Genomic DNA, 17,665 nt, shown 5'->3' on the forward strand with positions numbered 1-17,665 from the left:
GTAAACTCAGTCCAATATTCACGGACAGATCGACTTCCCTGCTTACAAGCCATTAGCTGTCTGCGCACCACCCCTTCCTCAATATCGCTGGAAAACATGATATCCATTGCACGAAAGAACTTCATTGTGTCCTTTAGTATGTCATTGTGCGTTGCCATTAGGGGTCGAACCCAGTCTCTAGCCCCTTTCTCAAGATGCCCAATTACAAAAGCAACTCGCGATTCCTCATCAGGGAACTCATCGAACTGCACATTAAGGGCATATTGCATCTCTGTCCTAAAAGCATGGTAGTCCTTGGGGTCCCCCCCAAATTTCTGCACCAATCCTGGTACCTTTCTGGGGAATTGAGTGGCTCTCCCCTTCTTGTCTGCATCCTGAGCCCTTCTCTCCTCCAGCCTCGCCGTCTGCAGGGCCAGTTGAACCTCCAACGCTCGGTATCTATCTTCCAAGCTTGGACCAGCTCCAGCCCCTGCTCCTCCGGTTCCGGTTGGTTCGCTCATGATGCCTTCTCTTGCACAGGCAGCGTACAAAGACTGTCGGACTGCTGTGAGGGTTTGATTAGCTGCTTGTGCGTGAAAACGTGCTCCCTCAGAGTTTGTGCGACCCCACAAACCTCCGTGTGTGACGGAGCTCCTCAGACATGTCTGCTCTAGTCACTAGTAGAGTCCGACAGTGGCTGTCTGCGGAAGCGTTTCCAGCAAAGAAGTTCCTTAACGGAAACGCGTCTCCTGGACTCACGGCGTGACAGTTTCCTGCGAGGTGTGGGTCTCCCTATGGGAGACTCCGATACCTCCCCACTGTTCTCGCTGGAAGCCTCCCTGAGCCCTCCCTCCTGCTCGCATTCCCTCAGAGACCCACTCCTCCCCCTGCTGGTCCCTGCTTCAGCAGTTGAGTCTCTTTCATCCTGCCTGAGTCCCTCCACCACCTGATGCTCTGATGGCAGTTCCCTGACATAACTGTATTGCCCTCTACTGTTCAGTATCTATTATTGCTACAGAGCAGTCATGGAATACAGTAGTTTGACTTGCTGGTGGCATATGTGACTGTCTTAACTCTGACATAAGAGATCAGACCTTACAATATGTGATCCATCAAGCCAAATGCAGCCCACAAACTTCATTAACATATTGGTTTTTGCTGCATACTTAGGATTGTAAAAACTGCCATGGTCATGTGTGAGTGTCAACCTCCTGGCATGCCAAATAAATAGCTGGTGGCTTGTGTTTGGCTTGTTCAGCCATAAGTTGTGCAGGCTTCCTACTATATCTAGGGACTAACTTGTTTTTACATAGCCTGCATAACTTGTGACCCACCAAGCCAGATCCAGCCTATACCCCTGAATATTGTGGTATGTCAGATCCTTGAAAATTCTCTTTGTTTTTGCAGCCTTGCACAGATAGTAAATACAGGAGATTTATTTATTTATTTGATTTATCTATCACCCTTTAGCCAAATATCCCAGGGCGGTGCACAACATTAAAAAAATTACGCAGCATAATTTTTAAAAAATACAGAGCATAATAATGCACAGCATAATTTTAAAAATTATCATAATAACAGCCCCCCTCCCAACATTGAACAGGCCATAGCTTATTTAATGGCCAAAGGCCTGAGTAAAGAGGAATGTTTTCGCCTGGCGCCAGAAGACATGTAATGAAGTTGCCAGGCAAGCCTGTCTGGAGAGAGCACTCCACAGACTGGGAACCATCACAAAAAAATCTGGTTCTCGTTTTGTCACCCTCCAAACCTTTTGGGGATGGGGACATAGAGAAGGGCCTCAAATGACAAGCACGGGGTCCAGGTCAGTTTGTATGGGAAGAGGCAGTCCTTAAAGTATTGAGGTCTTGAACCATGTAAGACTGCACAGGTCAGCACCAGCACTTTGAATTGGGCTTGGAAACTAATTGGCACATGGTGTAGTTGGGCCAGGATCGATGTTATATGCTCAAACCGTCTTGGTCAGTTTATTGGCTCTCATCCAGTCCATTATCGAGGCAAGACACCGGTCCAGCACATCCACTGCTACGCCTGCAGATGTAAAGGAGAATAGAGCTGTGTGTCATCAGCATACAGCTGACAACACCCCCCAAAACTTTATCAACCACTTGGTTGACTGTCTACACAGCTGTTGACCTGCATTCGACTTTATGGGTTGCAAACTGTTGTGTGACTTTGGCATAGCTGTTGAAACTGTTGATATCCATGAAACTATTCATAAAACTACTCCTAGCTGTAGGCTTACAAAAGGCTTTTCTTTTTAAAAATCACAAGTTCTTTTCTTTCCACCAACCTCGCAAATGTCTACATGGATGATGCAATATCTTGCAAAAGTACCTTGATTCCTTACTCTGATATGGTAGGGCTTCAAGAAAGTGATATTTCATCAGCTAGACAAAACTTGGGGCTTAGACATGGGAATCCAGGTTCAAATACCATTTGAACCCTGGATTTTGTGGATTGGTTCACATGTCACGGCAGCTTATGGTTTATGACTTACAGTGAATGAGCAGCATACTGGAACGGACCTTGGCTTCCGTTTGTGGTTTGTTTGGAGAGAAACAGACCTGTATGTGACAGTTTATTATCTCCCAAGGCTGCTTCACAGTATCTAGTCTTCTCTTTGCCATAATGAGTAAAACACTTTTGCTAGTGCCATCCAACATAGCATTGATACAGGCCCCGTTCCAGTGAGCAGATTTGACCACGTGAAGAGGACATGTGTGCATCATTAGTATTTCAACTTTTTGCATGTTTTAAACTATTGTTGTATTTTTTTATTGATTTGTTTGATCCTTTTGTAAACTGCTTTGTGGTGTGTTGTTGTTTTTACAATCAAGCAGTGCATACATTTTATTAAATAAATGAACACAACCAATAAGATCACCTTGCATCCTAGGGTAATTGCCAGAGCCCCGGCATCTGAGCAAGCCCACTTACGTTTCTTTGTTTTTCCACTCCAAGCAGCAACATCAAGGAAGATAAGGGCAAACTTCCTCTTAACTGCAAGGCTCTTTTGAAAGGCACTTGTGTGAGTCCTGCCTATTTTTTGCAGTAAAACTATGATTATTTCCCCTTTTCTTTGTGCAGAGAATGACTTTCTTGAATTGGTTGTAGACGTAAAACCAGGACAGCTGCTCACGGAAATAAGGGAGGTTTTTTGTCTTAGAAAAGCTTTGACTTCATTCTCTTTTTAAAATTTCGTATAATACTTGGTGATGTATTTTCTTGCCATTGCCTTAGGAGAAATGCTTTTCAAAACGAAAAAGTTCATACAAAATTTGGCAATTGCAACAAGTAGCTGCATGGCAGGACTGGTTCAGCACCTTGAAAAACCTCAATTTCACTTCCAATCAATATTGTCACCACACAAAAAGTGCTTAATGCGGTTAGAAGCGGCAAGGTATAATGAGGTGGCAAATCAAATGAGAAAGGTGTCTTGCCAGCAGTACCTTCGCTTCCTTTTCTTGTTTGTTACTGATGGATATCATGTTGTGAAACATTCTTGGGAGGAAGTTTTCGGGCTATTCTGAGAAAGCATTTCAAAACATAAACCGCATGTTGTGTCTCTGCCTTGGTAACTTATATAAGCACATACAGATGTGCGTTGACCTTAATCTATTCATTTTCTAAAAAAGTTTGCTTAGAGGAAGGTATAGAAATTTCATCAGCTTTGCAACTGAAACATTGGTTTGTTTTTATCCGAGTGGGAAATACATATACAAATAACTTTTCCAAAAGTGTGCTGTTTGGGTTGGAGTTTGTACTGCAGGTTATTCTTAAATGTATTTCAAGATAATAGGTTGACTCCAAAGAGTGAGAATTTGCATTTTTTTCTTTCTTCCTAAACACGATTCCATGTCTCAAAATACTTGGAAAAAAAGTCAAACTAAACAATAGGTTCCATTGAGGTCACAGACCTAGTTGTACAGATATTGTGAAATCGTATTTCACAATATGCGAGTTCTGCCTATTCACGTTTATAAATCCCAAATGTAGTGTTATGTATAACACAGCTAAAGCTAGAACTAATACGTGTTTGCACATTGTTCTTTGGAGCTCAGAAAAAGACTGAAAAGACCTATAGGGTGCAGTACAAGGGGCCTGTATGGAATTCTGCCACTATCTCTGCCATTGTCAGTGTCAGGTACCAACTCTCCAGTACAGTAGCAGAACTGGCTCTTTTGCTGCTGACACTAATATCATGTCTGGTCATGGAAGATATGAGAACCATGGTTTTTTAAGAAGAGGAGCAGGAGAGATGGTGTTCCTGTGCTGGTTTCTCATCTCCTGTATGAGAGAACTTGATTCAGGGGATAACATACCAGTAATTACTAGGGCTATGACATTTTCAACTAGATGGCATATTTTTTTTTAAAAAAAGTGCTTTATTTTTATACAAATAAAAGCTGCATGCGGCAAGGGCACACTTAGAACAGGCATTCCCTCCAGTATAAAAGTGAAGGGAAGATCCCTTCTTCTAAGAATATATCTGCAGCACCTAAAGATTTAGGTACAACTAATGAAATCAATCAGATTTTAAAAAGGTAAAGGTAAAGGCACCCCTGACCATTAGGTCCAGTCGTGGCCAACTCTGGGGTTGCGGCGCTCATCTCGCTTAGTCAGTCATAATTAACCTCCATTGATTTCAGTGAGTGTGTTAGCTCTAGGTCTGGGTACCACCTTCTTCGTCATAGCCAGATATATTCAGATTCCATACATGAATTTTTCTACAATTCAAAGGATTAACTAGTGACAACACTGATAATTATCATTGCTAATTACCAGCTTGTCTGCAGCATTTTGCTCAATAATCACATTTGAAAATACTGTCAATATCTTTTTGCCTTGTGAGACCACATTTATAAAGGGAAGAGTACCTTTTGCCAGACTTAAGTCACCAGACTTCCTTCCTCTTCATTGCCAAGGATGAAGCCACAATGGGAGATCATGAGATACTGCTCTGAAATGTCAGGACTTTGCAGATAACTTGTGACTCTTTGCGGCATTGACAGTACCCCAGCCTAAATATACGTATGTCTTTTCCAGAGGGCTAATGACAGGCTGATGGCTGAATCTTAAGCTACTGTACATTGCATTTACCATCTCTGTGCAATGGAAGGGACATTGCTGGACAGTAATAGTCATATCTGAAAGTACCTGCAATGAAATATAAAGAGTTTGTCTGCACCAACTAATTTTCATGCCCTTTGTATTTGCAGATACTTAAGTAGCTTGTCCCATTACCCACACATCTCATGATCCTTGATAGCTGGCACTTCTACTTATAGTGTCTCAGCAGGAAAATCACCAGATACTAACTGCAGAAAGTTTGGTGCCTGGTTTCTCTTGCTTAAAAGGACAGAATTCTGTATTATCCTTTAGCACGAGCCACCAAGAACATTGCAAAAGGTGGAGAAGAGCTTGTATCGTGTAGTAATAAAGAGGGTGGGATACAATTGATGGTCCAAATCTCAACTCAGTACAGTGGTACCTCGGGTAAAGTACTTAATTCGTTCCGGAGGTCCGTTCATAACCTGAAACTGTTCTTAACCTGAAGCACCACTTTAGCTAATGGGGCCTCCTGCTGCTGCCGCGCCGCCGGATCATGATTTCTGTTCTCATCCTGAAGCAAAATTCTTAACCCGAGGTACTATTTCTGCGTTAGTGGAGTCTGTAACCTGAAGCGTATGTAACCTGAAGCGTATGTAACCCAAGGTACCACTGTAATAGCTTCAGTCAAGACACTGTCTCAGCATCAACAGTAATACAGAAGTAATAGAACTGTGTTATCATCCAGGTTAGTTAGTTTGTTTTTGGTTTTTTTAAATATTATGTACTCTCTGCTCTGTGTGTGTATGTTTGTACAAGTTTTTTATGTTGACGATTATGTATTGTTTAATGTACAGATTGGGCACCAGAGGCCCACTAGATGCTGTTAGACTCTAACTCTCTTAACCCCCAGCAAGCATGGGAAGATGGTCAGGGATGATGGGAGTTGCAGTCCAACAGCATCACAAGGGCCATAGTTTCCCCATCCCTGGTTTAATACATACTGTATTGGGTTCATGATGGCGAAACTTCTGGCACTGAGGGAAGACGTTATTTCCCACCTCCTTCTTCCCCCAGTTTCTCCATCTCGTGACCACCTTTGTTCAGCATGCAAGGAGTTGGTCCAACCAAAAGGCTATGACATGGCTAGTGGGTGAGACAGGCAAGCAAGAAGGTGCTGGGCAGGCAGCTGCAAGGAGGCCCACCTGAAAGTGGCTCCAGGCTAACTGCTCCATCTCAGCCCACCGTGAGGAACAGTGCTTTAAGGCACCATTCCTCACTAGCTTTACATTAAAGGGTGTTGAGTTAATATGAGCCAGTTCTTTAAGCCTTTATCGTGTAAAACTCTTAGTTTTTTTGGCTTGACTTCAAATTTGCTATTACAGCAATGTTTATAATAGGCATATGTGGCATTGGTACCTTTTTGTAGACCCAGCTTTTCTTGCTCTTAGACTAAAAATAAAGCGTCCAGGAAAATAGCAGGAATATAAATAAGCGAAATGAACATAGGTTGGATATTGCAAGTAGATGGTTTTAATTTGCTTTGACTATATTTGTATATGTTCCTAAAGAATAGATATTGTGTTACATTTCTTCTTCAGACAAATAACAACGTTGCTGATTGCCATGTGTCTCAGACCAATTAACATGTCAAACACGTGATTTTTAGAAGAAGAAAAATACCACCCTTAAAAGTCTAAAAATCAGGCTGTTTTTCATCTGTCACTTCATGCTACCTAGTACTAGGCTCACATGGGAATGCTCCTCTAACTCATTTCTGATGTTTTAAAATCTATCAATCCTTAAATGGAAGGAAGGACACTGCAAGAGAACTGGTAGTGGTGTTAACTCCTCTTCTTTTGCTAGCTTGAGCTCTGCCACGGTTCCGCACCTGCACGGGCAGCTGTCACGCGCCACGTGTTCACTGCTTGTTTTACTACAGAGCAACTGCTTTTAGGTCCCAGTCCACAACTATTTATAACATCAGGAGGTATCAGAACTCCCACAATGAAACATACCACCTAATTTTCACTTGATATGTCTCTAAAAATACTACAGGTAGCTTGTGCCATCCAAACCTCAAGTTCCAATCACTGTTCCTGCTTCTGGGTTTCGTACTTGGGAGAGTTATTGCCTTATAAAACTAGGTACTGCCTTTTACCACAATATCTCTAATTTTATAGACACATCTTTCGTAACAGCCAGTTTTTAAGCCATTGCTTTACTTTTCCTACTGGAGAGTTTTTTTAGCTGAATTTATAAAATATATGTTTTTGTACATATCTACCCATTCTTCAGTCTCTTATTCCATGAATGACTTCCCTTGCATGCTTACTAATTTATCATAGTTCACCCTTAATCCAAGCAAGGTTATTAAAGGTAAAGGTAAAGGGACCCCTGACCATTAGGTCCAGTCGTGGCCGACTCTGGGGTTGCGGCGCTCATCTCGCTTTATTGGCCGAGGGAGCCAGTGTACAGCTTCCGGGTCATGTGGCCAGCATGACTAAGCCGCTTCTGGTGAACCAGGGGAGCGCACGGAAATGCCGTTTACCTTCCCGCCAGAGCGGTACCTATTTCTCTACTTGCACTTTGACGTGCTTTCGAACTGCTAGGTTGGCAGGAGCAGGGACCGAGCAAGGTTATTGGTTTCTGCCAAAACACAGCTGCCTATATGTATGCTTGGGATTTAAAAAAAGCAAGCCCATCGTGATCCAACGACCCCCAGATTCTGAGAAAGGAAAGCACGTAGGTACAAAAACACAAACAAAAAGTCCCAGGATCAGGATGCAAAAGAACTCACTAATGGAAAACAAAACAGTATGAAAAGTAAACCAGAAGAATTGCAACAAAGGGTTTTTAGGATGCAGATGTTGCTGATGGTGGATAGCAACCCCTCCCTCCTTCCTCTTGTACAACATGCTATTTTCTTCTTTGTTTTTTAGAAGCTAAGAGACTGGGTGTTTTTTTGCTTAAATCACTGACTGGCTTCCTACTGAACAGAAGTGCCATTCTTAGCCGCACCCTGCATCTGACCTCCTCCCTATCTTGGTTGCTTACCATCTGCCCAGCTGTGGTAGTTTCATACTCTACTGTTTGCCAGCATGCTGCATATTCTTGGAGACGTATTATGTGAGCCACATGGTATATTGGAAAGTCACACTGGTAGATTAGGCAAATCACCCCCTTCTTGTGACAGGAGGCTTTTATATATAAACAATGATTTTATATAGTTCATTACCTATGAAAAAGCAAAGATGATTACATGCTCCCTTCCAGGTATATCCCTTGTGCCAGTCATGGGTGTTAAAGGTGAATGAACTGGAGTTAAACATTCAGTTTAATTTTATCTTGCTTCTCTGTCTAAGTCCTAAATCACAAAGTGATTCACTCTCCTGCCTGGGCTCCTGAGATTCAGAAAAAGAAATATACATAACTGCACCCCATGATAAAGCAACATGGACAAACAAAGACATGAAACCAAATTTTAAAAGCAAATACAATGCCAGTTTTTCTCTTTCTTGTGGCTACATGTGCTACATCACCACTCCAATCCACGCCACTCCTGGAAGAATAAAAATATTAGCTCCTTTAAAAAAAAAAGAAATAGTTCATGGTTTTTACTGTTACCAATGTTTTCTGAAATAGAAACTCTAAGCACGTTTCAAATGTTAATTTGTGTTCACCTTTTTCCATTTAGAGATGTTGAAAGGGGAGACAACTGTGTGTCTCCTATATCACGAGAGCTTTCCTCAGGAGCTGTTTTGACAGCGCTCGATAGTGATATGCTTCCTTGACGTCTCAATATTTTCATGATTGTTCTTTTGTATCCTCTACATGCAAAGAAATAGATAAAAGGATCCAAGCAGCAGTTTAAATTCATCAGGAAAACAGTGTAATGGAGGGTCTTTTGGAAGATTTGCCGACTGCTGCATGGAATGATATCTTTAAGTACAATCTTCTTAATCATGTATACAATAATGGCAACATGATACGGAGTAAGACAGATGACAAAGACAACGATGATAAAAATAATTGTATTAAAAGCCTTCTTGTTGGTTCCGGACTTTTCAGCTAGCGGGTTTTCTCTTGCAATATGGCAGAGCTTGCAACTAATTTTAGAGTAACAGACTAGTATAATCCCAAGGGGGAATGCATACCCCAGAAGGCAGGCTCCAAGAAGTATCCAAGGGAGATTTGCAATTCGTTCAAAGTTTGGGTATTCCATGCATGTTATTCTTTCTCCTTCCTCGTATGACATTTTTTGTAAAAGCAATGGAATGGTTTGGGCAAGTACAAGAAACCACACAAAGCAACAGATATACGTGGCACATTTAACTCTTCTGATCTTTGTGCGTAAAGGATGAACCACGGCGACAAACCTGTCAATGCTCAGGCATGTCATGAAGTTCACAGCGGCATAAATGTTGATGTAAAAGACAAGTGCTGAGAGTCTGCAGAGTGCTTCTCCAAATGGCCAGTGAAAGCCCAGTGCGTAGTATGCTATTCTTCCAGGCAACGCCGTAGTGAAAAGAATGTCTGATACGACAAGATTCGTTGAGTAAATAGTAGTAGAATTCATCTTCTTTCTGTTCTTAACGATTACAGCCAAAGCAAGTGCGTTTCCAAGCATTCCGATTAAGAAAATAACACTGTAGAACATGGGCAACAGGATATGTGCCGTGTCGCTGTGCTCATATAGGTCGCAAGTTGAATTATTAGTCTGATTGACTGTCGAGGCAGCGGTGGCCCAGGCTTTGGCCATAGCTGATATATCCAGGAAGTTTAGGAGACCTAGAAAAACAGAAGAAAGGGGGTGGGGGTGTTGTGTTTAATATAGGCAATCATATTTTTCATTGCAAGTGGTCAATAGGTTAGCCTTGTGTAAAACCAAGTAGTTAAATTAGTAGTTAAATTATTTCTTCTTCTTCTTCTTTTAAAAAATATAATTCCAACTCTTTAAGTTTGGATTTCAAAACGGCATTCTATAGAAGATCAGAAGTTTGAAATGAGATAAAGCAAGTTAATAACTTGAAAGGAAGGGCCAAAAGCCATGCCTCTGGTTTCTTCGGGATTAACCTAAATGCTCACTGGCAGTATTAATAAATGGAGAAATCTGCTTTCTGAAACTGACACCATGACACTAGACTTGGAACAGTATGACAGAACGAACTTTCTGTCTCAAAGGATTGTTGGCAGACCAGGTCAACTAAATCATTGCCATGCTGCAAAATACACTGTCAAATTTTCTGATATGACTATTTTTTTCCACCCTGTGAAATATTGCCCATGCACTCTCCCTGGGAATGGAAATTCCAAAGACCACCCATCCCAATGGCTTGCTGTCTCTGGTAACTACCTGACTAACTTCTGTCTGTAATCCTCACATCAGTCTTAAGAACGGAAGCAGTTGTGTGCTATTAAAGGGAAAGTGATAAGCAAACAGAGGTGGGAGCTCAAAGGCCAGGGAAGCAGCCAATAATATATTTATTTATTCATTCATTTACTTTTTTAAAAAAACAAAAGCAGTCAAAGCTTTGACTGCAGCTCTCTAGCATTTTAGAAGTAGGTTCTGAAGATTTCCTTTTTCAAAAACGAGTACAGTATTTTGTGTGTGAACTTCTTTCATGTGAATTGCCTTTGCATTGTTTCAAGAGTTTCTATCCTCTCCCCAAACACCTCCAACATGCTCAGACTCACTTCTTCACACCCATGCACACCCTTTGTTTCATGGTGTGTCGACGGGGGAAATAAGTTTGTGATATTATTTTATGATTGCACGCCCATTAAGAACCCTCCCCCCACCCCGGTACACAAACCCACCTCTCACTTTCAGCACAGTAGCTCCTTATTTACCAAATGAAACTTTGCACGTACATACTACTTCATAAACCTTTTCACTAGTCCAACAATTTTTCCATCCTGAATGGCTATGGTTGTATGAGGGGAAAGAAATGAAGTCTAGGTTCATTCATCTACACTCCACAGTGGTTAGAAAGCTTACAATGGTTGGTTGTGGCAGCAGAAGTGGTTGTGTGGCTTTCAGCTCCCAAACTTACATGGAGTTTCACTCTGCTCAGTCTAGTGTGTTGTATAGTTAGCAACCCTCAGCCACACAGATTGCTTCACAACTGTGTTACAAAGCGGTCTTGTGGCACAGTTAATAAAAACAGGACATTAGTTCAGTTTGTAGTAACATTATTTCTGCACCTCACTAGCTGTCTTGGATGATGAGGATATATTCTTCGATTTGTAGTATATCTGCAGCAGCAGCAACTTAGAGCTCAGTCCATGGTGTTTTTATTGAGAATAACGTTTTGTGCAAGTACAAAAACTAACCTAGCTTGGGGGGGGGCGGGTGGAGACAACAGATGTAGAAAAGAGGAAGGAAGAGACTTTGCTGGCACAACTCCTAATGGTTTTTTGTTTCAAGTGCAAGGGAGCTTTTAATAGGAGACATGAATAGATAGAACTGCTCCTCCCAACTTCTGTGTATTTCACAATATTATTTATATGTGATTCCTAATTTTGGGGTTTCCAGTAGTTGCAATGTTAACAGCAGTTTGCGTCAAGTGTTTTTGAATTTGTTGTGCTTAGAGAAATAGCAGTGCCCTGAACTAACCTGGGGATTTATGTGCTGAGAAGCTAGCATCTGTATTTGTATCCCTAGACAGAAATGCATGAAATAGGAGCTATAGATGTGATCCTCCTATCTCACAGCCAGCAGAGCGTTTGCACAGCTCTTTAAGGGAAGCTGGAATCCTCATTATCTGTTTTGATGGGCTGTGGGAATTGGTGGGCTGAAACGCTCCTCCATTTCAATAATTTCTGCATGGTTATAGTTGTGTATGGAAGATGTATTGGACAGTGAGAACTCCACAAATAGGCTGGGTTATTTGAACAGGACAAAGTTAAGTATGCGCTTGATTAAACTGTGAAAAGTCCCCCTCCATCCCTCTTCTCACTCTGTGGCTGATTGGTGCAATTCTAGCCTTCTTTAAGGGTTGTTGCATATACACACAATGTCAAATCAGAGCTCACAACTGCAAAATAAAGAAGATTTTGTAACATTTTAGTATGTTTTTATGCTTAAGTATACCGGTTCTGTTACATATTCTGTTCAAACTCAATACATTAATCAAATGTCCTTTTCCAGATTTTTGTGTCCAGGGAAAAATTGTGATAGATAAAAAATAAGCTTTGTAAATTTATCTAGTTCATAAAGAAGAAAGCCTGTCAAAATATCAAGAGATGAGTGAAGTAAATGCAGGTGTCCATACACAAAATGATACTGAATTATTGCCAATGTGAGGATGACCAGTATCTAATGGGGACATAGCATATGGATATAGTTGTGTGCAGTTTTGAAATGTGATTGCCTGTGAAAAGTGAAAAACTCTTAGTGTCATATCTATTAATGTCTTGAATTGGCAGAGAACCCTAGAGATGTCAAAATGAGTTGCTGAATGCATTAAACATACATTCTGCAGTGATACAAACCAGCATGTATATAACCTTTCACTCTAATGAAGTGGTTAAAAGATACACAACTATAACCCTCAACTTGTCAGATTTGGTACATTAAAATAAGATTTAACTGTCAAATATACATAAAGTGCAATGATCATTATCACAGTGAAAGCAATGACAACACTTTTTGAAAGTGTATGATTTGCAGTTGTTCTTAAATAAAAAGTCTGAGGCTGCAATCGTATGCACATTTATCTTAATGAGTGCCGCTGAATACAGTGTAACTGAGTTTTGAATATAAATATAAGAGTGTACTGTTATTTTGAGGGGGGGTCAAACTTACTGTGGGATAAAATAGATATGAGAAAATGCATTGTGAATATTACTTTTCTGCCCCACTTAAAAAGCCAAAGTATATTACAAGGTCACTGTTCATTTAACATAAACAACAAAACATTGTGAAGCCTATTAATACACCACTCGGAGTGAGATCCAATGTTGTGTATGGAGTGAGATCCAATGTTGTGTGAGCGTTCACACACATAGCAGAGCTTCTCTTTCCTTTCCTTCCCCCTGTAGCCCACTGTGTGTGCCAGAAATCTGCTCCAGAGGGTCGGGTGACACACAGGGGAACCACGTGTTGAGATTCCTGCATATCAGGGGGTTGGACTAGATGACGCTCAAGGTCCAGGTCTACAATTCTATGATTCTAAGAGAAACCAGGGATCCTGTTGTTCCACTAGCTTCCGTTGCATGAGTGGGCAGGCAGCTTGGATGTTATCCGAGGACTGAAGCCCCCTTTCAATGCTTACTTGGAAGTAAGCTCCAGTGGGCGCAGTGTCTGTATAAATGTGGACTGGTTTGGATCATGTGGGGACAATGCTATGCATACCTCTTTGGGAGTAAATCTAATCAGTGGGGGGTAAGAACAAAAGAGGAGCCGTGCTGATCAGAACAGGTAGCTTAAAAAAAAAGGTAAAGGACCTCTGGATGGTAAAGTTGCTGTTGCTGCGCTTGTGAGTGCTAGGAAGACCGCTCCCCCTCCAGCCAGCTCCATCAGGCCTAAGGGACGGGGTCTGCACTCACCACCACAGCTTAAGAGTCCTGAGACTGGGAGTGGCCACTGGGACCACATAACACCGGTCTTGAGAGATCTGCATTGGCTCCCAGTACGTTTCTGAGCACAATTCAAAGTGTTGGTGCTGACCTTAAAAGCCCTAAATGGCCTCGGTCCTGTATACCTGAAGGAGCGTCTCCATCCCCATCGTTCAGCCCGGACACTGAGATGCAGTGCCGAGGGCCTTCTGGAGATTCCCTCACTGCAAGAAGTGAGGTTACAGGGAACCAGGCAGAGGGCCTTCTCAGTAGTGGCGCCCACCCTGTGGAACACCCTCCCTTCTGATGTGAAGGAAATAAGCAGCTATCCTATCTTTAAAAGACAACTTCAGGGAAGTTTTTAATATTTAATGCTGTACTGTTTTTAACACTTGACTGGGAGCCGCCCAGAGTGGCTGGGGAAACTCAGCCAGGTGGGCGGGGTATAAATAATAAATTATTATTATATTAAGTCCAGTCAAAGTCGACTATGGAGTTGTGGTGCTCTTCTCGCTTTTCAGGCCGAGGGAGTTGGCGTTTGTCCACAAACAGCTTTCCAGGGTCGCGTAGCCAACATGACTAAACTGCTTCTGGCGCAGCAGGACACCATGACGAGTGCCAGAGCACACAGAGATGCTGTTTACCCTCCTGGCCACAGCTATTTATCTACTTGCGCTGGCATGCTTTCAAACTGCTAGGTTGGCCGAAGCTGGGACAGAGCAATGGTGGGAGCTCATGCTGTTGTGCAGATTCGAACCGCCAACCTTCTGGTCGGCAAGCCCAAGAGGCTCAGTGGTTTTAGACCGCAGCGCCATGCGCATCCCTCTGTGATCAGAACAAAGCCCATCTTGTTTGGCATCCTTTACTCATAGTCGCCAAGCAGATGTTTATAGGAAGCCCAACAGCACTTTCTCCATTTATGTTCACCTGCAACTGGTATTCACAGGTATACCATTTCCATTACTTGAGACAGCACTCCACCATCATGAATAGGCTAGCCTCATCTTCCACAAAATCGTCTAAGTCCCTTCTAAAGTCATGGTGTGGCGCCCATCACAACATGTCAGCAAATTCTGTTTTCTCATGTGCTGTGTGAAAAAACACTTCTTTTTGTGTCTCCTGAAATTTGCAGAGAACGAGGGAAAAGTCTCTCTGCCTACTTTCTCCACACTGTGTAGTATTTTTCACACCTCTGTATGTCCCTTCTTGATTGCCTTTTTTCTAATCTAAAAAGCACCAGATATTGTAAAACATGCATAGGGCTGGACTACTTTAGAACAATTTTCCCAGGGAAGACATTTTAATGCATCCTAAAAATAAAAAGTTTTAAAGAAAAAATCCATTTTTAAAAGGGAACTGTAAAGTCATTATCACATTCTTTAAACATGAATAGTGATTAAACTAGTTTGTAAATAACAGCTTAATATTACTTCATATCCTATAAGTACCTATCCTTTATTCTTTAAAAATTTGTACTGAACCAGTTGTTTTTTTCTAGTACACTTTTAATATAAGGCTTAGTTCCCGGTTCTAACTCCCACCCCAATACCTATATTAGAAACATTAACAATGTTGCAATTGAAATTAAAGTTATTTGTATTCCTGCAACAGATGTTAACTACAGTCCTACTACTACATGCTTCTTATTTTTCAACTTATTGAAACATTTTAGCAAGAAAAGCAAACTCTTTACAAATTTAATTTACCTTCCCCTCGAATTCCCTCCCCTCCTTTCTGCAGTTATTTCTTTCATATCTTTTTGTTACTGCATATCTAATTCAAATATATTTATAAATTTTCCTTTATCCACTCCTTAGTTATCTTTTACTGCACGTGTTTATGTCAATTCTGCTAATGTTTTATTTTGTTTACAATATGTCCTGAAATAATCAATAAATTTTCCCCCATTTAAAAAGTCTCTCTTCTTGATTTCTTATTCTTCTGAGAGGCTCTCCATCCCTACATATTCCCTTAAGTTTAATTGCCAATTTGCTCTGCTACATCCTTCTATGAACATTGCTGTATCATAAATATTCTCCACAAATTGCTTCTCCCTCCTGTCTAAAGAAGTGCCTGCTTCGTAGTCACATCAGAAAATTTGACTCCCACAGCTGTTTAAATGCCTTATTTTGAAAAAGAACGGAACATAGTATTCCCTCTACTCACTTTATCAGTAGTTTAAGTCCTCTGTTAAGTCCTCTGTGTGGTGCTTGCACTTGCTACACATTTCAGATGCAACTGTTTCCCCTTTGCGTGTTGTTCTTACGAGTGATTAGGTCAGACTACCCTTTTAAGGAGGTGATGGCATTTCCCCTCCCTATGGCTGAAGTATACCTAAAAAAACAGTATGGGAAGTGACAGCATCTATTCACCTCATGTTTTTCATGCCTCTTTCCCCCCACCCACCCAAGAGTGTTAACGGCATTTAAAAAAGAAACCGATAGATCGTGGCTTTCATAGACCAAACCTTACTTCATCAGTTCCCCTCCAAAAAAGAAAGTCAGAAAAGCAGAGGGGAAAGTTAAAATTGCTAGATATGATATCTACCGTAAGATGAAGGCGTTTATATTTTAGCCTGATGGGCTATGGTGTGGATGCTCAGCACTGTTGCAGATATCATAATCTCAGCACAAGCGGTTCTTGAAACCAAGGTCCAGACTTCATATCATGATGGCAGAAAGGTATCGTACTTTTCCGGGTATAAGACGAGGATTTTTTTTTACTGCGGCAAGGCCTTTTTTTGATTGGGTGTTGCAGCGGCATTTGGGCAGGCAATAGGCAGTAGCTGGCGGTGAACGGTTTCTTTGTGGTTCAACAACTCTGGACAATCTCCCCCCATTTTCTAAATTTTGAGCCCCCCAAAATACACGGGGGCTTGTTCTCCTCATTCAAATATAAAATAGGAATGAGAGTGTGGTCTTCCTTTAGCAGTAAGAGAACACCTAGGGCAAGCAAGGGCACACATCCACAAATAAAATCTAATTAGCTAGACAAGAAAGCCAACTCAAAACAGAAGCTGCCACACTCAAAAGGGAAGAACTGTGACGTCTACTTGACATTTAGCCAATGTTTTGTTTACCTAGAAACAAGTATCAGGTTTTGGTGAAAAGTGAGGTTTTGTGGGGTAGATGGGTTTTGTATATCATGGTCTGACTAAAGAACTTAAAGCATCTCGTGGGTTTCTGTGACAAAAAATGGAAAACGTTTTGAAAGGGTCGTGGTGCTGTATTCTGTATTGTCTGTTTTGTGGGGTTTTCAGGACCTCCCCGACTTAAAAAAGAAGAAGCTGTGTTACATAATGAATGGGATGATACAAGCCTAAACTAAAAAGCAGTCATTCCATAGGAAATTACCTGGGGTATCTATGTATGTCAATTCCCTGAAGCATCTCTTGATTTTAGTGTGGGGGATTTTGTACAAGTAAATTCCACACCAGTTAATGCAAATCAGTCCATGAGTTGTAAATGTAATCAAGTCTGCAGTCATATCTGTTCAGTTACTGACAGTTAACTGGTGTTAAGAGGCAAGCTATTAACATGCTGTGTGATGTGCCATTTTTAATAAGCTGCCACCTGCTTAGTATTTTATAGTGTAGTCTTTCCAAAAAGCAATGAAATGCTCAGGTGTTTGTTTGTTTTTTAATGTAGGCATGTGATCAAAATACTGTAGTACTTAGTGCGACTTCAATGATGCATTAAACATGATTTGTGGTGCTCTTGTTTGTACGTAAGAAACATGTTTCCAAAGTTCACTGCCATTAAGCAATATGGCAGCTGCCTCAGGTTGGGGCTGCAACAACCTCCAAAGCTAGCTTGCTAACAACAGTGGTGTAACTTGGGGTCTCAAATTTTAGCCCTGTGCAATGCCAAAATTTGGTGCCCCCTCCTGGCCCCTCACCTTCCATTCTACATAATAGTTGCAGAGCCCCCTGCAGTGCCACTGATGTTCTGCACCCAGTGTGACTGAACTGGTTGCTCTCCTCAAATCCATCTCTACTCCTAATCTACCCTCAGGTACAGCAGAAGAGGTTGTTCCACTGTGAGTCCACTCAGTT

The 17,665-nt window shown here is 41.5% G+C and overlaps 2 protein-coding genes across 4 annotated transcripts in view; one reads left to right on the forward strand and one right to left on the reverse strand.

Annotated features, from left to right (window-relative positions):
- The window catches only part of UBAC2 (UBA domain containing 2), a 244,254-nt gene that overhangs the window by 191,488 nt on the left and 35,101 nt on the right, over positions 1-17,665 (forward strand). The window lies entirely within an intron of this gene.
- On the reverse strand, positions 6,560-17,265 carry GPR183 (G protein-coupled receptor 183). 2 transcript variants are annotated; one of them, XM_083501324.1, is made up of 3 exons: positions 16,159-17,264; positions 15,778-15,945; positions 6,560-9,840 (listed from the first exon to the last, which is right to left on the reverse strand). In XM_083501324.1, exon 3 carries the CDS (start codon positions 9,809-9,811, stop codon positions 8,729-8,731), a length of 1,083 nt encoding a protein of 360 aa, XP_083357450.1. In that variant the 5' UTR covers positions 9,812-9,840; positions 15,778-15,945; positions 16,159-17,264; the 3' UTR covers positions 6,560-8,728. The 2 variants fall into 2 exon arrangements, with proteins under 2 accessions (XP_083357450.1, XP_083357451.1); XM_083501325.1 differs by lacking the exon at positions 15,778-15,945 and having other exon boundaries at positions 16,159-17,265.

Source organism: Podarcis liolepis, assembly GCF_965112155.1.
Source record: "Podarcis liolepis genome assembly, chromosome: 4".
NCBI classification, from domain to species: Eukaryota; Metazoa; Chordata; class Lepidosauria; order Squamata; family Lacertidae; genus Podarcis; species Podarcis liolepis.